The following is a 19,509-nucleotide window of genomic DNA, read 5'->3' on the forward strand; positions in this document are numbered from 1 at the left end:
GGTGTTTCTTAAGTATAGGTCAAAAATCCAGAGGCGTATTCTGTGGCTAAAAATAAGGTTTTTTTTTTGTTATATGAATGTGGGGTTCTTACAACAGCGATTGTCCAGCTACAGGCTGTCAAAAATTTAAAAAAAAATCATTTCTTAATTTTTAATTTCTAAACCGCTTGAGATAATTTAACCAAATTCGATGTGCATATTTAGTATGACAATAGGTATGAAACAAAAAATTACCAGCTTTAGAAACTTTAGAAACCAGTGGCGGTATTATCGATCATTATTTGCCAAAAAAATAAATCACCTTGTATAATATTACAAATAAAATAGGTCATCATTTGCGCCATTGTATTATCTTCACTTTTTGTTTCTTTACACTTTTTTGTATTCCAAACCGATTAACAACAAAATAGATTTATTTGATAAAGTGCATTTTTACACAGCTCTGCTAATGGTAAGTTTCTAAAGCTGGTAATTGTTTGTTTCATACCTACTGTCATACTAAATATTTACACCGAATTTGGTTAAATTATCTCAAGCGGTTCAGAAATTAAAAATTAAAAACTGATTTTTTTTTTAATTTTTGACACGCTGTTGCCGGATAATGGCTGTCCTAAGATCCCACATTTATATAAAAAAAAACTTATTTTTGGCCACAGAATACGCCCCTGGATTTTTGACCTCTGCTTAAGAGACACCTTTATAAATATGTACCTAAATGTGTCCAATTTTGATAAAATAACATTTAGTATAGGTAATAAAGTAAACAGTTATTAGCCTGTAAATACAGATTTAAGTCTATAAATACATACTTTTAAATACAGCGGTGTACTTTCGCGAACAATCCAAAACATTAGAAACAGCCTTTTATTTTTTCTCACATTTTTCTTGTTAGTGGAGACTTTTAGAAAACGAAAGTGTTTTTGTACGTTATCTGAAGTACAAAACTAAAATAAATTTTTCTCAAAAATGATGTATTTCAGTGATATGCAACAATTACATTTTGTTTACAACATATCAATTTTTTTTCTAAATCTCTATGAAAATATGGCAAAAAACGGATCATATGGGAAACCTTATGTAATAAAAGTTTCTTTGTAGCTGTTTTTGATATTTAATCTTTCTACAGTGTTAATTATAGGAATGTATTATTTTTTCTTTTCCTTTTTTTTAACCAATATTATTGATGCTATTTATTAAAAAAAAAAGGATTTTTAAACTTAGGAATATTGTATAATGTACACAGGCTTTGAACAAGTTATAGCGTATATAGGTACAGATAGTATAAAAGAATTTTTGTATGATTTATGTCAATTCAAAGCACGTGTAAAATAAATTTCACCATTTTTTTAAAGACTACATTAGCAGGATCCGAAGAATGGGCTATAACGCTGATAAATGGCGACATCTCCACTTCCTAGTTATTTTGTAAAAGGCAAGATATTCGCAATAAGATAAACAAAATGTGTAGAGGACAATATAAACTGTCATGCCTTTCACAATATTTTATGTTTTGTATAATTTTCAGATATATTCCGAAAATGTTCTTCTCGTCTTAAATGATTAAGATGTTTCGTAACCTTTAATTATGTTACTATTATTATGTTAGCATTAGAAAGTATATAAATATTTATACGAGTAATTAATTGAAGAAAAAGTGAATATTCGTTAATTACAATGTGAAACTACTAATACACAGAGTATTTTAAATAATTAAATTAAAAAAATCAATTCAATTCAAAATCAAATTTGACACCCAGTGGTGACATGGTCGAATTGATGAAAGCAATTCGCTTCGTTGGCTGATTGATATAGCCCAGTCGGGCTGTCATTTAACCGGGAAAAAATTAGGGACCACAATTTTATTGTTCTAACCTTTAGGGGAGATCAATAATAGTGTAAATTCAGAATCGCGACTGAATTCCACCCCTGCGTCAGCCGCCATCTTGAATTTAAGGAAAAATCGTTTTTGCTCAATATTTCGGCCATTTTCAACTTTACAACAAAAATGGTAAGGACTTAAGTTGTTGCAAATGCGATTTCCTACAACTTCTTTTATTACAAATTTTATCGTGCGATCGATATTTTTCAAGTTAAGGGGGAAAATAGTGACAAAGTATAATTATTGAATTATCTCGTTTGTTATTGACTTTACGACATAAATATACATAAACAAAGTTGGAAAGAATTATATTTTCTACAATTTTGATCTCTTTGATTTTTTCGCTACTACCAAAATTTAAGGTCCTACGCCTATGGCAAGCCTAACTAAACTCAAGGGATCAACATTCCATAGGCCTGACGTCTCCGCAAGCGTAGGACCTTAAATGTTGGTAGTAGCGAAAAAATCAAAGAGATCAAAATTGTAGAAAATATAATTCTTTCCAACTTTGTTTATGTATATTTATGTCGTAAAGTCAATAACAAACGAAATAATTTAATAATTATACTTTGTCACTATTTTCCCCTTTAACTTGAAAAATATCGATCGCACGATAAAATTTGTAATCAAAGAAGTTGTAGGAAATCACATTTGCAACAAAATAAGTCCTTACCATTTTTGTTGTAAAGTTGAAAATGGCCGAGATATTGAGCAAAAACAATTCCTTTGAACCAACTCTCGCAAGGTCCTACGCTCGCATATTTACAGCAAGCGTAGGACCTTAAATATTGGTAGTAGCGAAAAAATCAAAGTGATCAAAATTGTAGAAAATATAATTCTTTTCAACTTTGTTTATGTAAATTTTTGTCGTAAAGTCAATAACAAACGAAATAATTCAATAATTATACTTTGTCACTATTTTCCCCTTTAACTTGAAAAATATCGATCGCACGATAAAATTTGTAATAAAAGAAGTTGTAGGAAATCGCATTTCCAACAACTTAAGTACATACCATTTTTGTTGTAAAGTTGAAAATGGCCGAGATATTGAGCAAAAACAATTCCTTTGAAACCAACTCCCGAAAGGTCCTACGCTCGCGTCTCGCGGCTGACGCAGGGGTGGAATTCAGTCGCGATTCTGAATTTACACTACCATTGACCCCCCCTAAAGGTTAAAACAATAAAATTGTGGTCCCTAATTTTTTCCCGGTTAAGCCCTTTTTTGTCTAACCCGACTGGAGTAATACTGTTTCGGATATAAAAAAAAACTTTATTTTTCCTTAATTATGTACCCTGTATATATTTGCTTATGGCAGTAATTAAACCAAAAGTTCAAACTATCAAAGCAAGTATATGACTTGTATATATTATTGTAATCGAAAAATGAAAAAAGACAAATAAATGTTTCAAAGAAAACTAAATCTTTATTTACCCTGTACAATTTTCCTATATATTCAGAGTTTTCTCATATGACAATATAAAAAATATAATAAGAGCAGATTATTTGATTAAAAATTAACTAAATAGTAACTATTTGAAATTTAAATACATCCCTAAGGACAAACGGATAAAAGGACATGTATTATTTCGTCATGAAGCACCATGCTAATGTAATTTTTTTAACTTGACCCAAAAACAAATATCATCAATTGTCCAAACCCCAGGATACTCGCGAAAATCCATTCATCATACAAAAAAGGTCATCGAACCGAATATATTGCTCATTGTTTTCCAACAGCTTCCTCTCCCTTTCCCATATTCCTATGAAAGTAATTTAAACAGCGGTCGCCTTTTAAGGGCGTAATGCCAACTAAACGATTCATTATACAAACACGAGAACAAAGTAATAAAGCCCGTAGCTTTTTAGACTCTCTACCCCCTATGGACCGAAATATTTCAATTATATTATGAGAAAATGTCCGTTTCTTCCAGATTAAAAACAGCAATATAATGAAACGTTATTAAAATATTTCGCTGTACCCAAGACGCCAGGGTTAAGAAAAAAAACGCCTGCTTTTGAATAAGTTCTGGAGATTTTAAACTTGATGGATCGTTAGACCTCGCTCTGCTTAATAATGTACTCGGTTTACTCTCTGCTGTGCCGGCGCCAGCATATTGGCAAAAACAGCTTTCAGTATTCAGAGACAAAAAAGTTATGAAATTTTAAGATCATCGAATAAATTTGGTGCAGATTAGGTGTCGCTAAAGTGTTATTAATAAAGACAGTTTTTTGTCTTCATTCTTGGCACATCTCCTGTAGAAGATGTTTGCCTAATAGAATTTCTTAAAATACGAAGAAAAGTTCCTATAAATAATCGAGAAAGTAAGGAAGAGCTTAGTTTTCGAGCTTAAATTCCCTAAAATGGCTTTTTGAATAAGTATATTTAAAACTCTTACAGATAAACATCTGAAAGTATCCACAGGTATTTTATATTTTATATAAAAATTGGCAACTATGAACATAATCCTTCAAGGTCACGTAAAATTGAAGTATGGCCGATTCGTTTCCGGACACCTACTATGGTTGTCTTTGGAACAGTCAATTGCATTTTTCCTAAAAATGGTATATTTTCAACAATTTCAAGAAGAGTACCTTTTTATGTAAAATGAAATTATACGCCTCACAAAACCTAACATCAAAAAATCGAAGTCTTAAAATATCACCAGGTAAGTAGATAACCTTTGGACAATCATTAATAAAATACTTTTAATGCTTTACATTGTTTTTCGGAAAAGACATGAGTAAAATTTGATTTTAAGGTACGTTCTTCTACCCCTTGTATCTCAAAAACAAAAGGTGAGAGGCTTACGGCCCATAGAGAAAAATCCTTCTTTTTATGTTCTATTAGTCTCCCTATGTATTTTTTTGAGGAACACCCTGTATACTAGTTTGTTCCGCATAGTTTTCAAGATAAGCCCAAATCCCATCAAATCTAGTCCATTCTGTTCATGGATGCATTTGGTACTTGGCAAAGAAAGAAACTAGAAAGGAAAATGACATGTAATAAAAGAAATAACTGAATTTAGAGAAATAAAACACTTAAAACAGCATGGAACTAGTTTTTGGCTGGGCATTTAATAGATCTAGAATATGTAAACAGAAAGAGCCTAAATAAAAACCAGCGAAGAGGAATTCGTAAACAGCGTTAGAAATTGAAACATTATAAAATAAATGGTATTAGTATATACATATATTGCCAAAAGGTGATCTGATATTTAAAAACAGAAAAAAAAGAAGAGTCAAAAAAAAACTGCTACAATCAATTTGTCACATTTAAAACTAAAAATAAGGAAAATGAATATAATCCTCATCCAAGCTCAGTCTTCACGTATATTTCATTGCAATCAGATAAAATGTCCCTTGTTTCGTAAAGGAAGATTTGTTGCATTTTGTTCGTCGTTCTCCGTTGCCCTTGAATGTAGCCAAGTGTCATCACTCATATGCATTATTCTATGTGGTAACAACACAGAATGGCAATACCTATGACTATCCAAAGTATTAAAGTTATGGCTTTCAAGGAAAAACTCATGAGGTGTGCCAATTTCAGAACAAACACCGTCAGCTTGAAAAGATAACAGTTTTAAAAAAACGCCTTCGCCTTAGTTTCTCTGATTGCATTTGAAGACGGTGCCTTCAAATTATAAATACATACTCCATCTTTGATCTGACATATACATAATAAAGTAATTTTACTGAATCTACTAAAGTTAACGTTTAGGCGGTTGTCAAAAGTTCCTCCCATGTCAGTGAAAGTCTCTGGGTTTTGAAAAAAAATTAGCATGCAATTATACAGGGTAGCCCATCGAAAACGTACCGCAAGGCATTACAGGGTAGTAATGAACTTTTCGGCAAAATCCAAAAACAGGTAAAGTTTGCTTCTGAGGGGGACAACTTTTGGCGCAAAAAGCATAGCAAAATCTTCAACACCCTAAGTGGGGGTGCCATTCCCCAAATTTTTTTAAATGGGAATGGGGGTCAAGTGGGGGGTCATTAGAAGGGCTTTTAATTCTCTATACATCGATTCTTACTTTTTGAAAATCGATCCATTATTTTAGAAAATATGCAGTTTGAAAATACGAACAATATTTTTGACGAGAAATGCGAAAATCGATTTAATTTTACTTCAAAACTTACGGTATTAGCTTGGTAAATTCCTTCAAAAGAATTCGCTGTTTTTTTTTCTGATTTGCGAATTCTTTAGCCTGATTTTGGTGAGCAAAAAATTGTCCGCTTTTTGTTTCGTATTTAGATAGGCCACAAGAAGTTGCTAGATAACTGTCTTGTGACTTGTAGTTGAAGAGTACCAATACTGCCGAGTCTTTTAAATTGATTAATTATGGTGTACTCAATTCCAGAAAGAGTAGAAATTATTGAGCTTTTTTTCAAAAACAATGAATGCGGAAATCGGGTCGCCGAACTGTTCAACCAACGGCATCCTGAGAAACATGCGTCTGGAAAAATTGTTCGCGAATTGGTGGCCAAATTTCGCGAAACTGGCTCCGTTCATAACAAAAAGAGGCAGGTTGAAAATCCGGTACTAAATGAACCTACGGAAATAGCGGTATTGGGGCAAGTGGCAATGGATAGTACGCTGAGTACAATGCAATTGGCTACTGCGACAGGAGTGAGTCGTACAAGTGTCCAACGAATATTAAAAAAATACAAATTCCATCCTTATAAGATTCGGCTAGTGCAAGAGCTAAATGAAGACGATTTTGATCGTCGTTTGCAATTTTGCGAAATAATGACTGAACGAGCGATAAACGATAATTTCCTCTTTAATGTGTGTTTTTCGGACGAGTGTACGTTCTTCTTGAATGGTTTAGTGAATCGCCATAATTGTCGTTACTGGGCTGATACCAATCCAAGGATTTTCCATGAGACACACTCCCAACACCCCCAGAAGTTGAATGTATGGGCAGGTATTTTTGGAAATTCCATTGTAGGTCCTTTTTTCCTTCCTGGAAATTTGACAGGCGATATGTACTTGGATTTACTACAAAATGTCATCGACCCAGCTCTAACAAATATCATAGAGGACGACCCTGCTTACAATGAACACGAACTGATTTTCCAGCAAGACGGAGCTCCTCCACATTACTCGCTCAATGTGCGCAATTACCTAAATGAGACGTTTCCAGGACGCTGGATAGGACGAAGAGGTGCAATTGAGTGGCCCCCTCGGTCACCCGACTTAAATCCTTTAGATTTCTTTCTCTGGGGGCACATTAAAAGCAAAGTTTACAGCACTCCACCTGATACCTTGGAAGATCTGCGAGGACGAATCATTAATGTATGTCGCGAAGTAACACCGCAAGTGCTCCAGAATGTTCGACAACGGTTTGAAGACAACCTGTATCATTGTATGCAAGTTGGCGGACAACATTTTCAGCATTTACTTGACTAATACCGTAAGTTTTGAAGTAAAATTAAATCGATTTTCGCATTTCTCGTCAAAAATATTGTTCGTATTTTCAAAGCTGCATATTTTCTAAAATAATGAATCGATTTTCAAAAAGTAAGAATCGATGTATAGAGAATTAAAAGCCCTTTCTAATGACCCCCCACTTGACCCCCATTCCCATTTGAAAAAATTTAGGGGATAGCACCCCCACTTAGGGGGTTGAAGATTTTGGTATGCTTTTTGAGCCAAAAGTTGTCCCCCTCAGAAACAAATTTGACCTGTTTTTGGATTTTGCCGAAAAGTTCTTTACTACCCTGTAATGCCTTGCGGTACGTTTTCGATGGGCTACCCTGTATATTAACGGGTGTTGTTTTCACAATATCAGACATTACATTATATTTGGACAGATTTGGACTATTTGCAAAACACTATTCTTCAATTCGTTGTAACTTATGAAAAAGATGAACGCAGTTGAGCTTTTAGGTTATTTGCATAAAGGAAGCATTCAAATAACATCTACCATGTCACTAAAGAATATATTATATAGTAGGAGTCCTAAGTAATTTCCTTGAGGCACCCCGGAGGAGGCAACACATTCGTGTGATCTAAAAGAATTGAACGCAACATACTGTCTTCTTCTCGATAAATAAAAGCTAAATAGTCTAATTAGTCGCAGTAAGAAGTCAATTACTTTCTTTTACAGTCTTTCGTCTTGGCGTCTTGAGAGAAAACACTTATCTGTGGGAATGAGGCCCTTTTGAAAGTATCATGATATACAACTCCTTTTTCTAGAAATGTTTGAATGTCTCTCCATCCAGTATATCCGCTACTGGCCTGCATCGAACGAAAGTAGAGCTAATTTTCGTCGGCACAAATAACCGCTGGCTCAAATCAAACTGTTCCCGCTATGGCCGTTCTACCGTTACTAGTTGTAAAAAATCCTAATTAGTATTATGGAACCCATGTTCGACAATGGGTGTACTAGCAGCTGAAATCACGGGCGAGTAGTGAATAACAATACGAAACTTCCTGTTAAGACAATAACGAATGTTTACACTACGTGACGATACGCCACGTCAAAAGGCCGCGCTCCGCGCCGGGACGTAGTATCATCCAGAGGAAGTCATCACGAGAGTGCGTTTCCTATGGCAATTGATACCCGCGAATGATTTTATAATTTTTACTTGTCGCTCGCATAAATTACCCGAGAACGGCGGTAATAATTTATTCTATTGCTTTTGGCCGGTGTGGCTTGATGCATTTTTATCGGCGTGTGACAAAGGATAAGATTTTATATGAATTCGCTTCCTCTTAAACGCTTATTTCCCTTCGCTTATAGCGATAGAAATATAATTTATTGCGTAGAGTCAGTAATAAAAAATATTTTCAAATCATCAACACCTTTTGAGACCGCTCCTGTCCGCTGACCCACAAAGGTTTATCGAGAGTGAATCTTGACCTATCGTATTATTCGGTCACTAACCTAGCTTTTATTGCATTTTTAATCCGTAGTGAACGACAATGAAAAAACAAAAGGCATGTACCTATTTATTTAAAATGCCAGTATGGCTAAAAAACACTAATTCGTCCCTAGCACTTTGTTTTAGTAAAATTGAAATCCGCTGCACTTTGATTTTGAAACCAATTGCAAAATTCAACACGACCCACAGTGGGAAATATTGGAAAAAATTCGAGCCACGCGTCAAAACTAATCAAGTAGTACTGATTTTTTTTATTCTTTCCAAAATTGCCAGTACTATAAAGTTCCGGTGAGGTAATCAGAAAATATACCTAGAATTTTTTCAAAATGGCCGAGTAATCTCTAGCCTCAAACTCGATCATACGAAGTTTGACATATTCGGTATCTAAAAATGAAAAAAAAAACAGGAAAATTATGTACTAAAGGCTGCCAAACAAAAAAAAATCATAAACATTAAACACATTCCTAAATCATGAATACAACATAACCTCAAACTTATAAATCTCGAACCTAAATATCTTCGCGTAAAACGAACATACTCAATTTTTTCTAAACCTTTGAGTATAAGTCCATAAAAATGGTACTTTTGAGTGTGCAACAAATATTTTTGGATAACTTTAACTCAAATTCATAGGAAGTTGACCAGGAAACCTGAAAACCTAACCTCAAATCCAAAATAATTAAGTTAAAAATCTACAGAAACAATATATTTTTTTTAACAGAGGATATGATTGCTTCAAAATTGCTTCCTGTGGATATCTAAAATTTAAATCCATAAAACGTAACCTTAAAGGACTAGAACCTAACCTCAAATATTTAAAATTTAAAATAAAAAAAGCAAACAAACCAATACATTTTACGAAAAAAAGCATTTTTGAATAAAAATTTTGCACCTGTGCATAACACAAACCTAAAACCCTTGTAGTCTAACCTCTAATTTGCAAGACCTTATATAAATGGAATGGTTTGTTTGCTTTTTTAACCTGTTGCAAAAACGTTTTGCTGGATATTTAGCCATTAGTTGTCACTTCAAGGTTAATAAAGTCAGACATAAACTAAAATCCAGAGTACTCGCACCAGGGATACAAAAACGTAAATATAAAAATATTTTTTTAAACTTCTTTAAGTTTACATCTTGTTCCACACATTTATTTGTAAAGCAAGAAAGATAAAATAGTTTTTTGCATGAAAGTTACTTTGTGCCAATATTTTGAGATCTAGTTAAAACTTAGTTAACAAATTGAGTGGTTTGATAGTGGTTTTAAGGATTCCATGGTTCGTGTTGATATTTAAAGTACGATGGTTTTTTTAATTGATATGCTATAGCCTGCATACCTGATCACCGCAGTTATAGAATTATGTTTCATTTCCTTAGCCTTAGCTAGGAATCTTTGACCTGCCTTTGTTGTTCTCGGGTTAGTCTAGGTGAGGGCGGAGTCCACATTTTATTGAAAGATACTTCGACCTTGTCATTTTATTATTTCATCCCTTGTTTACACAAGGAAAAATCTAATTTCAGAGTATACTTACGTATTCTTCGAAATTAGATTTTTCATATGTCCAAAAAATACAGCGAATTTGTTTAAAAAATAAAAAAATCTTTATTTATTTATGCTTCCAAATCAATTTCGTCACCTTCAAAGTAATCCCCAACCGATACAATGCACTTAGGTATGCCAACGTTTTTTCCAACTTTCAAAACAGTTTGAAAACTCCTTTTTCGGTATGACATTCAATGCTTTCGTCGGCTTTTATTTCCTCGATCGAGTCTAAGCCGTGTCCACGAAGTGGTCTTTTGAGTTTAGGGAATAGCCAGAAGTTACTCGGTGCTAAATCAGGAAAATACGGTGGTTGCGGAACGATATGAGTAGAATTTTTCCAGCAATTGAATATATTAACTTGAAACTCTGCATAGATGTCAAGGACAGTACTACCAACCTACAAAAAAAATAATTGTATGCTGCCATAATACCCCGCGAAGTAATCCACCTTATTTTTTGGACACCAGTATGGTTTTCCTACAATCCGAGCTTCACTGTATCCTTTTGAGATCTTATTTTTTTATACCTATTGTTTTAATTACAAAATCTAAAATTTAATAATCAAAATTTCTTTACCTTTAAAGTGACATCGCTTGTTTCTTCACAAGAATCCGACATTTTTTCATTTCTTCTGAAGAAACCAAGATGTGTCTGTTTTCCGAAACCGTTTGCGTTTCTGAACAAAACCCGGAAAATACAAGTCAATTTCTACTTGCAACACATTTGACACGAACTGGTACTGAGTAATTAATTAAATATAATTGCGCTTATAAAAGTAATTAATTTGCAACATTTTTAATTACCCAAACCAAGAATAAGTTTCACTAGAAATACGGGCAAATTATAAATTATGTAGAGGCGCTTAAGTAAGTTAATGTCACAAATTTTAGCAATTTACAGTTGCTTAAGTTGACCTTTTTCATGCGTAAACAGTAAAATATACCTACTGATTTACCACCTCACCAATTTTTACGGAAATTAAATAGTAAAAATCATAGAGTTACATCAGACATCTCAGGTATTCATATTTTGTCTTGGTGTGCTTTCCTGGTTAACAGGATAATACATTTTTTATCATCTAATATCTGAAAATCAGCATGGATTTGAAAGAAATAAGTCTATTATTACGGTATTGTTAAATATTCTTGATATTATATATAAAAAATTAGATGCAAATGATAAAATTCTAGCTTTATTTGTGGACTTGTCAAAAGCGTTTGATTGTGTCAATCATTCATTGCTTCTGAATAAAATCGAACGATATGGCATTAGAGGACTGTGTCACGACTTATTGAGGGACTTTTTAACAAACAGAGAACAATTTGTTCAATTTATTGGTGTAAACTCGAAACAGCTATCTGTAACATTTGGTGTTCCACAAGAATGTGTACTAGGTCCTCTACTATGTTTGTTATATTGCAATCACTTGGAAAGTTATTTATCAACCTCTTATACTGCATTTGCGGATGACATAACAATGTTAGCTTGCCATAAACAACAAACAGATATGACAACATTGACAAATGTAAATCTTAGAAATATACAAGCATATTTTCAAATGAATCGTCTTGTGATGAATCAAGAAAAAACTTATATATTACAATTCCACCCTTTACCTTCTAATTATACAAGTAGTCCTTTGGTATCATTGAATAGGAAATCTATCGAACAGGTGACTTGTTTTAAGCTTTTAGGTTTACATATAGACATACAATTGTCATGGAAAAATCATGTTGATTATGTATGTTAAAAATGTGCGGGTTTATGCTATGCTCTAAGGAGGTTATACTACATGGCTGATCAAGATGCTACTAGAGTATTTTATCACTCAAATTTCGGATGAATAATTCGCTATGTAATAATGTTTTGGGGCAACTCAACAGCTGCCAACAGAATATTTATACTATAAAAACGCGCCTTAAGAAATATGTTCGGATTAAGGTATTTTGAATCGTGCAGATCTACTTTTGTAACAAGAAAAGTATTAACGCTGCCTTGTTTGTACGTGATTGAAATTTTAAAATTTGTCAAACAAAACATTTCCAAATTTAATCTTGAAAATAAATTTCATGATTATCCTACAAGATATGGAACAAATTTACAATACGACTTGCATAGAAGAGAACTTTATAAGTCAAATCCATATTATATGGGTGCATTATTATATTACCAGCATCTATAAAAAACCAAAATTTTACTAGATTTGTATTTTTAATAAAGAATATATTGCACCAAAATGTTTTCTATTCTGTGAGAAGCTACTTGGCATATGATTTTAAATAGTTTACTGGTTCTTTTCTTTTATTGTTAATAATTATTGTAATATTCGTTTTTCATGATATTTTAATACTTTTGTATATGTTTCAATTGTATTATGTTTCTATTAGCCTTTACTAGTTTGTATGTTTTGACGTGTCCTATATCCGATATTGTGATCTAGTGGACTAATAAATATCTATCTATCTATCTAACAATTAAAGCTGGATTAATAATAAACTAGTGTTTGTAGCTCGCCATATTTTTCCCATGGGATTAAATCGTTAAAGCTCTGGAAATAGCATTTGGTTTAAAATATGCCAGTAGTAAAGTGACCCAAGATTTCAAGTTTTCTTGTAATCTTGGATATCGAAAAGGTTTTATCAGCAGAACATTGTATTGAGTATAAAAAAAAATCGAAACGTTTACGCTTAACTGTGAGAACTATAAAACTGTATTACAAAGACAGAAATACCAATTTTTTCGGTAAATTTTGTAAAAACAATCATTTTGTAATAAATTTTGACCGAATATTACACTTGTATTTAATTTAAGCGGCTAATTATCCGATAATTTCCATTAACCGCGCCGATTCCTGCAGACAAACTAATCGATTAATGTAAACTTCACAGTTAAATGAGTTAATAAACTTTATCGCCGTAAAAAATAACCCGTTTACTTAACCAAACCCACACAAACGTATCGATCGCGTTCGCACCTAACTGTTACTTGATTTGATTTTGTCAAATCTCGACTTCGCGAAAGAGCCGTCCAAATTTGACAATTCGTGGGCATCATTCCATATATACGTTGTTAATTTGTAGTGGCGTTATAATTGTTCGGGGTCAACGGACCCATAATATCTTCCTTTTATATGTTTTATTTACGCACGTTTGTGCCAGTATCGTACCTATAATTCAACGAATAACACTCGAGGCATTTTTAGCGTGCAAGATTAGAATTTTTAATTGTGCGTCTGTACGCTGCAGGACAAAAGTTAGGAATGGCGTATTCGAATTATGCTTAACAAAGTTTTGAAGCTGTTGTCATTTACAGGGGCAATGTTAAGAAGAAATGACACAAACTCTATAAGAGGAACTTAGTAATGAATTAACAATTAGAGAAGTGACAATAGTAAAGTAAGAAGTAAGAGTGTGAGTCTTCTTTGAGACAGTCAGAGACAGGTTCTTTGACATGATTAAATGTCAATAGCGAAGGTGGAAGGGTCTTCAGTAAAAAAGACCCGAATGTGATTTGAAAAAATAAAGCTAAGAAGAAATGTTAGCCATCAATTGGAATGATATTTGATAAGAATATTTATGCACTGCCATATTTATTAGAATAAAGTTTTCCAATAGGTATGCCAGAACTTTTAAAATGTAATGGTGGCTACATGGTTCGAAATGTCAATGTCAACCGTTGACAACTGTGTATAGTATATTGTAGCAAGTATCATGGAAAGGTACACAAATCAACAACAGCGCGTAAGATTCTTATAAATTTACCATTAAAATTTATAGTCGACCAACCGAACAGTCTTTCTATAGTTTAGTTGAAAAATTTCAATAAACGGACTCCGTTGCGGATAAATCAACATCTGTACCTCGTCAATCACAGGAGAACATCGTTGCTGTAAGCCAGAGTGTAAGAGATAATTTGAACCTTTCTATTCCCCATTATTGGTCTATCTCAGATGACATTAGTCAAGTTCGGTATTGACATCTAGATGCTCTAAATATATCTCTTTGTATTTTCATCTTTTACAATTAGAAAAGAACATTTGGAGCGTCTAGATGTTAATATCGAACTTGCCTTATGTGGTGAATTGGTGAATTTTGCATTGTGTCCTTCTAAAGCAGAGGTACACAAACTTTTTGTCTCGTAAACTACGTGCCATTTTTTTCTATTTTGTGTAGACCCTCCGCTCCGCCTTTCTAATATTGTTACAAATTTATCAACTTCAATGTGTTTTGACAGCTTACAGAGCTAACTGTAGAGTAAAAAAGTTAAAAAAACACACATTTTATACATTTATTAATTAAAACGACACAAAATTAAAGTCTAGTAAAATTATTTATTTTTGTTTACGACGAATGTAAACAAAATGCTGCAACTGCAGAAATAATGAAAATTTTTTATCTCTACCGAAAACAGGGAATTAATTGTTAGTTCTGTATATGTTTTTGCAACTTTCGAATTAATACATATCTAACACACACAAAAAAGTAAATATGTACTTTTAATGGGAAAGATGAGCTTCAATAGCAAGTTTTCAATATTTGACTTCAATTTAGTTAAGTATAATCTTAAATATCTTTGGTGATTCCTAATCTATTTCTTTTTTTTTTTTGTAAGAAGATTGGCAACCGCGCTAAAACTACTTTCCAAGGGGTATGAAGATGGAAAAGATATCGAAAACGTTCTTGCGACAGTCCATATTAATAATTATTAAAAAGAAATTACTTCATACTTATCTAATTTATATGTCTATTACATGAAAGTATTATTAAGTACATCGGTACTATTTGTGTTATGTAAATTATTCCATTTATGGAGAGCTAAAATTTCAGTCACGATCTGCTTAAATGAGATACATTCTGGTGCACCTCCAATTTCTGTTTTCGCTGATATGGGGTCGATAGACCACTTTGGGAATCACTGATCTAAAGGCTTATAGATTCCAAATTACTCAAGAACTTTAGCCAGTTGATCATCATCTGAGTCGAACTTTCTCATACTGGGCTCTAGATCAGTTGGATCTCGAACGGTATTTTGGAGAAAAATTATTGACTAAATGAATTCGTAAATAAACACAAAATAAAGTAAAGGTAGAATTTGGGCTGATGAAAATCGTCGAGCGATTGGAGGTGCCTTTTTATTCTCATAACGTCATCCTTTGGTTGGGTTTTTAGGCTCAAGGAATGATTGAATTTATTCTTTTGAAGACGATAATCGGAAATTGTGTTACTGTTAATGGAGAGCGTTATAGGGATATGCTAATAGAATAACTTTGGCCTGTTGTCACAGACAATGCTTTTTTCAATAATATGGTGTAACAATTGATTTTGAGAAATGGTAATGTCAACTGGCCACCAAGATAATGTGATCTCACCCCCTTGAACTTTTCCTATGAGATTCTACGAAATCTGTGATCTACAGAAGTAAGCCACAGACAATTCCGGACCTTAAACGCACCATTAAAAAAATATACTACGTAAAATATGTGAGCACGTTGTAGAAAATTGAATTTACAGAATGAAATAATTCTGACAAACGATTTTATAAATATGTATAATGTCGAAATAAAAATCACGAGATTATCATTTGCAGTTATCAGTGACTCTCTTTAAAATTCCGACAGACTTACTGGAAAACCCTTTATTTCCAAATTCAATTCTGTTACCTCGCAACAGGTGCTTTTTTAATCACCAGTGGTTTTAGCAGTGACAAAAGTTCAGTAGACACAAGTTGTATCAGTATAATAATGACATGTTTGATTAAGAAAATTACGTTTAACTGCTTACAATGTAATGAGTGAAATAACCTAAATTACTTTTAATTTTAAAAAACCTTTTGTCAATAATAATGAATGGAATACATAACGGAAACTATATGCAGTTATTAATTAAGTAATAATATACTAGACGTAAACATTGAAAAGACATCTGAAACTAAAACGACTGTAGAGATCGCTTGTTATACGAACGCACCATCAATTACACTAAATATAAATTTCTAGTAACCCTTACCTGAGCAGTTCAAAGCTGATGCAGAGATGATTCCTAAAATAAAAGTAGTCCAACATGTGGATGACGTTGTGGTTGCAGTCCTTGTCCTTTTTCCGGAGGTGATCCAAAATACGAACTTCGACCAACGCCTGGTGGTGGAACCTCTTCTTGTTCCTTATAATTTTAATGGCGACGTGCTTGTTGGTCATGTGGTCAAGGGCTCTGATAACCTGCCCGAAACTACCCTTGCCTATCACCTCAAGGATCTCGTAGCGATAGCATATATGGTCGTGCAAAACCTGAAACGAAAAAATCTTTTTAATGGATAAACTTCTGTGTAATTCTGTTTTGGGTAAATCCGTTTAAGGAAGTTTAACCTCCCTTAGTAATACAAAGCAAAAAAAGCTGCAGTATTCGAAAGAGCAAATATTGAAGAATTTTTTACTGGGGCTTCCGATAAAGAATATTTAATGATTAAGGTAATATCTCTTTACTTTTTACATGTTGTTAGGTATATAGTGAACTTTGAATTATTTTGGGTTGCACTAAAAATGGGGGTTTCTGGTGCCTGTCGATGCTGCGAATTGACAAATTTGAAGTGACGTGCAGGACGTTGGTAGTTACCTACTTGTTTCAATACCTAACATCAAGGCGGGCATTTCAAGAAAATTTACAATTATAGAGGAAGGATTTTGCGTGAATACTGTTGAAATATGCAGAAAATATATTTCTCTGCGCCCAATTCGCCTAACACAAGACAGATTCTTTTTAAGATGTTGGAATCAACACATTGGCGAAGGTACCTTAAATAGTTGCTTCATTCTGAATGTCGCAAATCCAGAAGCATGTACTGGCCATTGTATGAGACGCACTTCAACAACTTTATTAGCCAATAAAGGTGCTGATCTTACAACCGTCAAACGGTATGGTGGATGGAAGAGCTCCTCTGTAGCAGAAAGTTGTGTTGAGGAGTCTGTATCTAAGAAACTTGATATTGCAAGGAAAATTCGAGGAAAATATAGCTGTTCCTTACAAGAAGAGACATCCGTAACTTATGCAAATTCTTCACAAACTTTGGCAGATGTTATGCGTTCCGAAAATGATGGCAACAATGCTGCAACGGTTGTTATTAACGGAAATGAAGTTAAATGTGATAAAACAAAAAACGAAATGTCTATTACTGTAAATGTAAATGTTTAAATGATTATAAGGTGATTGTGGATAAATACAATTATTAGATTTCTAATTAGTAAAATGGTAATGAGAATAAGAACTAACCGTTCAAAGACAGGGTAGACTTAAGGAAAATACCGTTTTGTCTCGAAAAACTCATGCCTATTTAACATCATTGGAACGTCAATCATTTAGGCAATTCATATTCAAATACGTCACTAAATTTATTGTAGTAGATGTGATCGATAATCTCGGTTTGCAAACGCGTTTTTCTACTTTATGTTTAATAAAGATCTAGTATAATACAAAATTTTGTTAATACATTATTGTGTATGACGACGACGGTGAAACACAAAGGAATATTTTCAAGGACGATAATATTTTGTCTTAAAAAACTTATCCGAGGTAATTGTAGTCTAACATTTTAATTAATTTTCGGCGTGAGAGTATTAATATAATGACAGCATTGTTATTGTAGCCGCTACAGTATTACCATAAATAATATTAAAACATGGCTTCCTGTTTTGCAGAAATAAACATGAACCCGTGACATTGAAATTTAATTAAATTAATTGTCACTAAAAATAAAAAACCATGCTTGAGGTTTAGTTTCAGCTTTGACTGCAGAAACATTGTTTTGAAAGCTCAATCCTTATATCTTCATTTTGGGTTTAAAACTGTTGCATTTACCTTTTATGGTGATTGTTATCAACTGCAATGAAGAATATGCTCTTCTTTTACTAACAAGTACCAATGTTGTTTGTGATGGATAGTTTCTCTTCGGGATTCTCTAACTTTCTGGCAACATTTTAATAAATAGTTGCAAGACAACCGGCTACACGAATCAACGGCATGCTCCAAGTAATCCCATGGGAAACCAGGTTGCAGATCGTGACCAAAGAGAAATTAATGAATCCGACAAAAGCAAAAATCCAGCCGGATCCGGGAAAGCAGAAAACAACAACTGAGTGGGTGATTAATTATTTTGGAGTTTTAATTGCGTTGCGTCGGAAATTTTCTCCACCAGAATAGAAAGCGATGGATCATAAATAATCGGAAAATGACGGGATTGTCCGAGGTTGATGAAGGAATTAATTGAGTTTTGAATTAGGTAAACAACAATTTAAATGGTATTTTAGTAATAAATTACAAGGGAAGCCGGTGAAGCTACCTCCCTCGTGCGTCAATGCAATTGAAACTGACACTTTTTATAACCTTTGCCTCCCATACACATCTAATTATTATCCCATTTATATCCATTTGGAGGCACAACACATGGATATACCTCATTACTATAGCATTTATACAGTCGGCGATTTAATACGGCGACGACTGCAACATGAAGAGTCTCTTTGAAAATTTAAATGAATCGCTCTGATACCCCATGAACTGGGCGGTTTTATTGTCTTGCGTCGTCCTGCTGCTCTCGCAGACATGAAATGTACGACGAGAGATTCATTTAATTGGAACGAAAATTTCAGCTGCATTAATAATTTAGGTAGAAACTGATGATGTAGCGGGAGACGTGAAAATGCAAAGATAACGTGATTAAATATTGCTGAGGCGCGAGACAGCTACTCTACAAGTTCAAATTGGAAATTCAAAGTGTTTTTCGCGATTATATTATTTAGTGTTGAGCCAAATCACGTCAAGTGGACCCCCATTTTCCACTTGATCATGGAATTTGAGTTCATATATTTTAATCAAAAGTAGTCATTACCAACGATCATACCCTACAACCCTTTTTCAAAATTTTTATATTAACAATAATTTTTTTTTCTAATAAACATTTTCGGGACTCAAAATAATAAAAATAATTGTGTAAAAACCATTAAAGATATCTTAATGAAATTTTCAGGACTTATTGTGTAATATTTATATTTTAATAAAAAATAAAGTTAACTTATTATCATATATTTAAGTAACTTTCAAATAAACAAATGAAAATTTTAATCATTTCTCAATCAGATAATAAATTAAGGTATTTTTAGTTGCCTGCATCCGCTATACAGAAAATTTGAGTGCCCAGTATTAGTTTAAACAATAT

The 19,509-nt window shown here is 33.2% G+C and overlaps 1 protein-coding gene across 2 annotated transcripts in view; it reads right to left on the reverse strand.

The window, feature by feature from the left end:
* The window catches only part of LOC108907217 (dual specificity tyrosine-phosphorylation-regulated kinase 4), a 151,018-nt gene that overhangs the window by 21,918 nt on the left and 109,591 nt on the right, over nucleotides 1-19,509 (reverse strand). For both annotated transcript variants that reach the window (XM_018710794.1, XM_018710793.2), the window contains exon 7: nucleotides 16,311-16,588. In XM_018710794.1, the coding sequence (XP_018566310.1) occupies nucleotides 16,311-16,588 (278 nt within the window). The remainder of the gene's footprint in view (nucleotides 1-16,310; nucleotides 16,589-19,509) is intronic.

The sequence above is a fragment of the Anoplophora glabripennis genome, unplaced genomic scaffold, assembly GCF_000390285.2.
Source record: "Anoplophora glabripennis isolate ALB-LARVAE unplaced genomic scaffold, Agla_2.0 scaffold303, whole genome shotgun sequence".
Taxonomy (NCBI): domain Eukaryota; kingdom Metazoa; phylum Arthropoda; class Insecta; order Coleoptera; family Cerambycidae; genus Anoplophora; species Anoplophora glabripennis.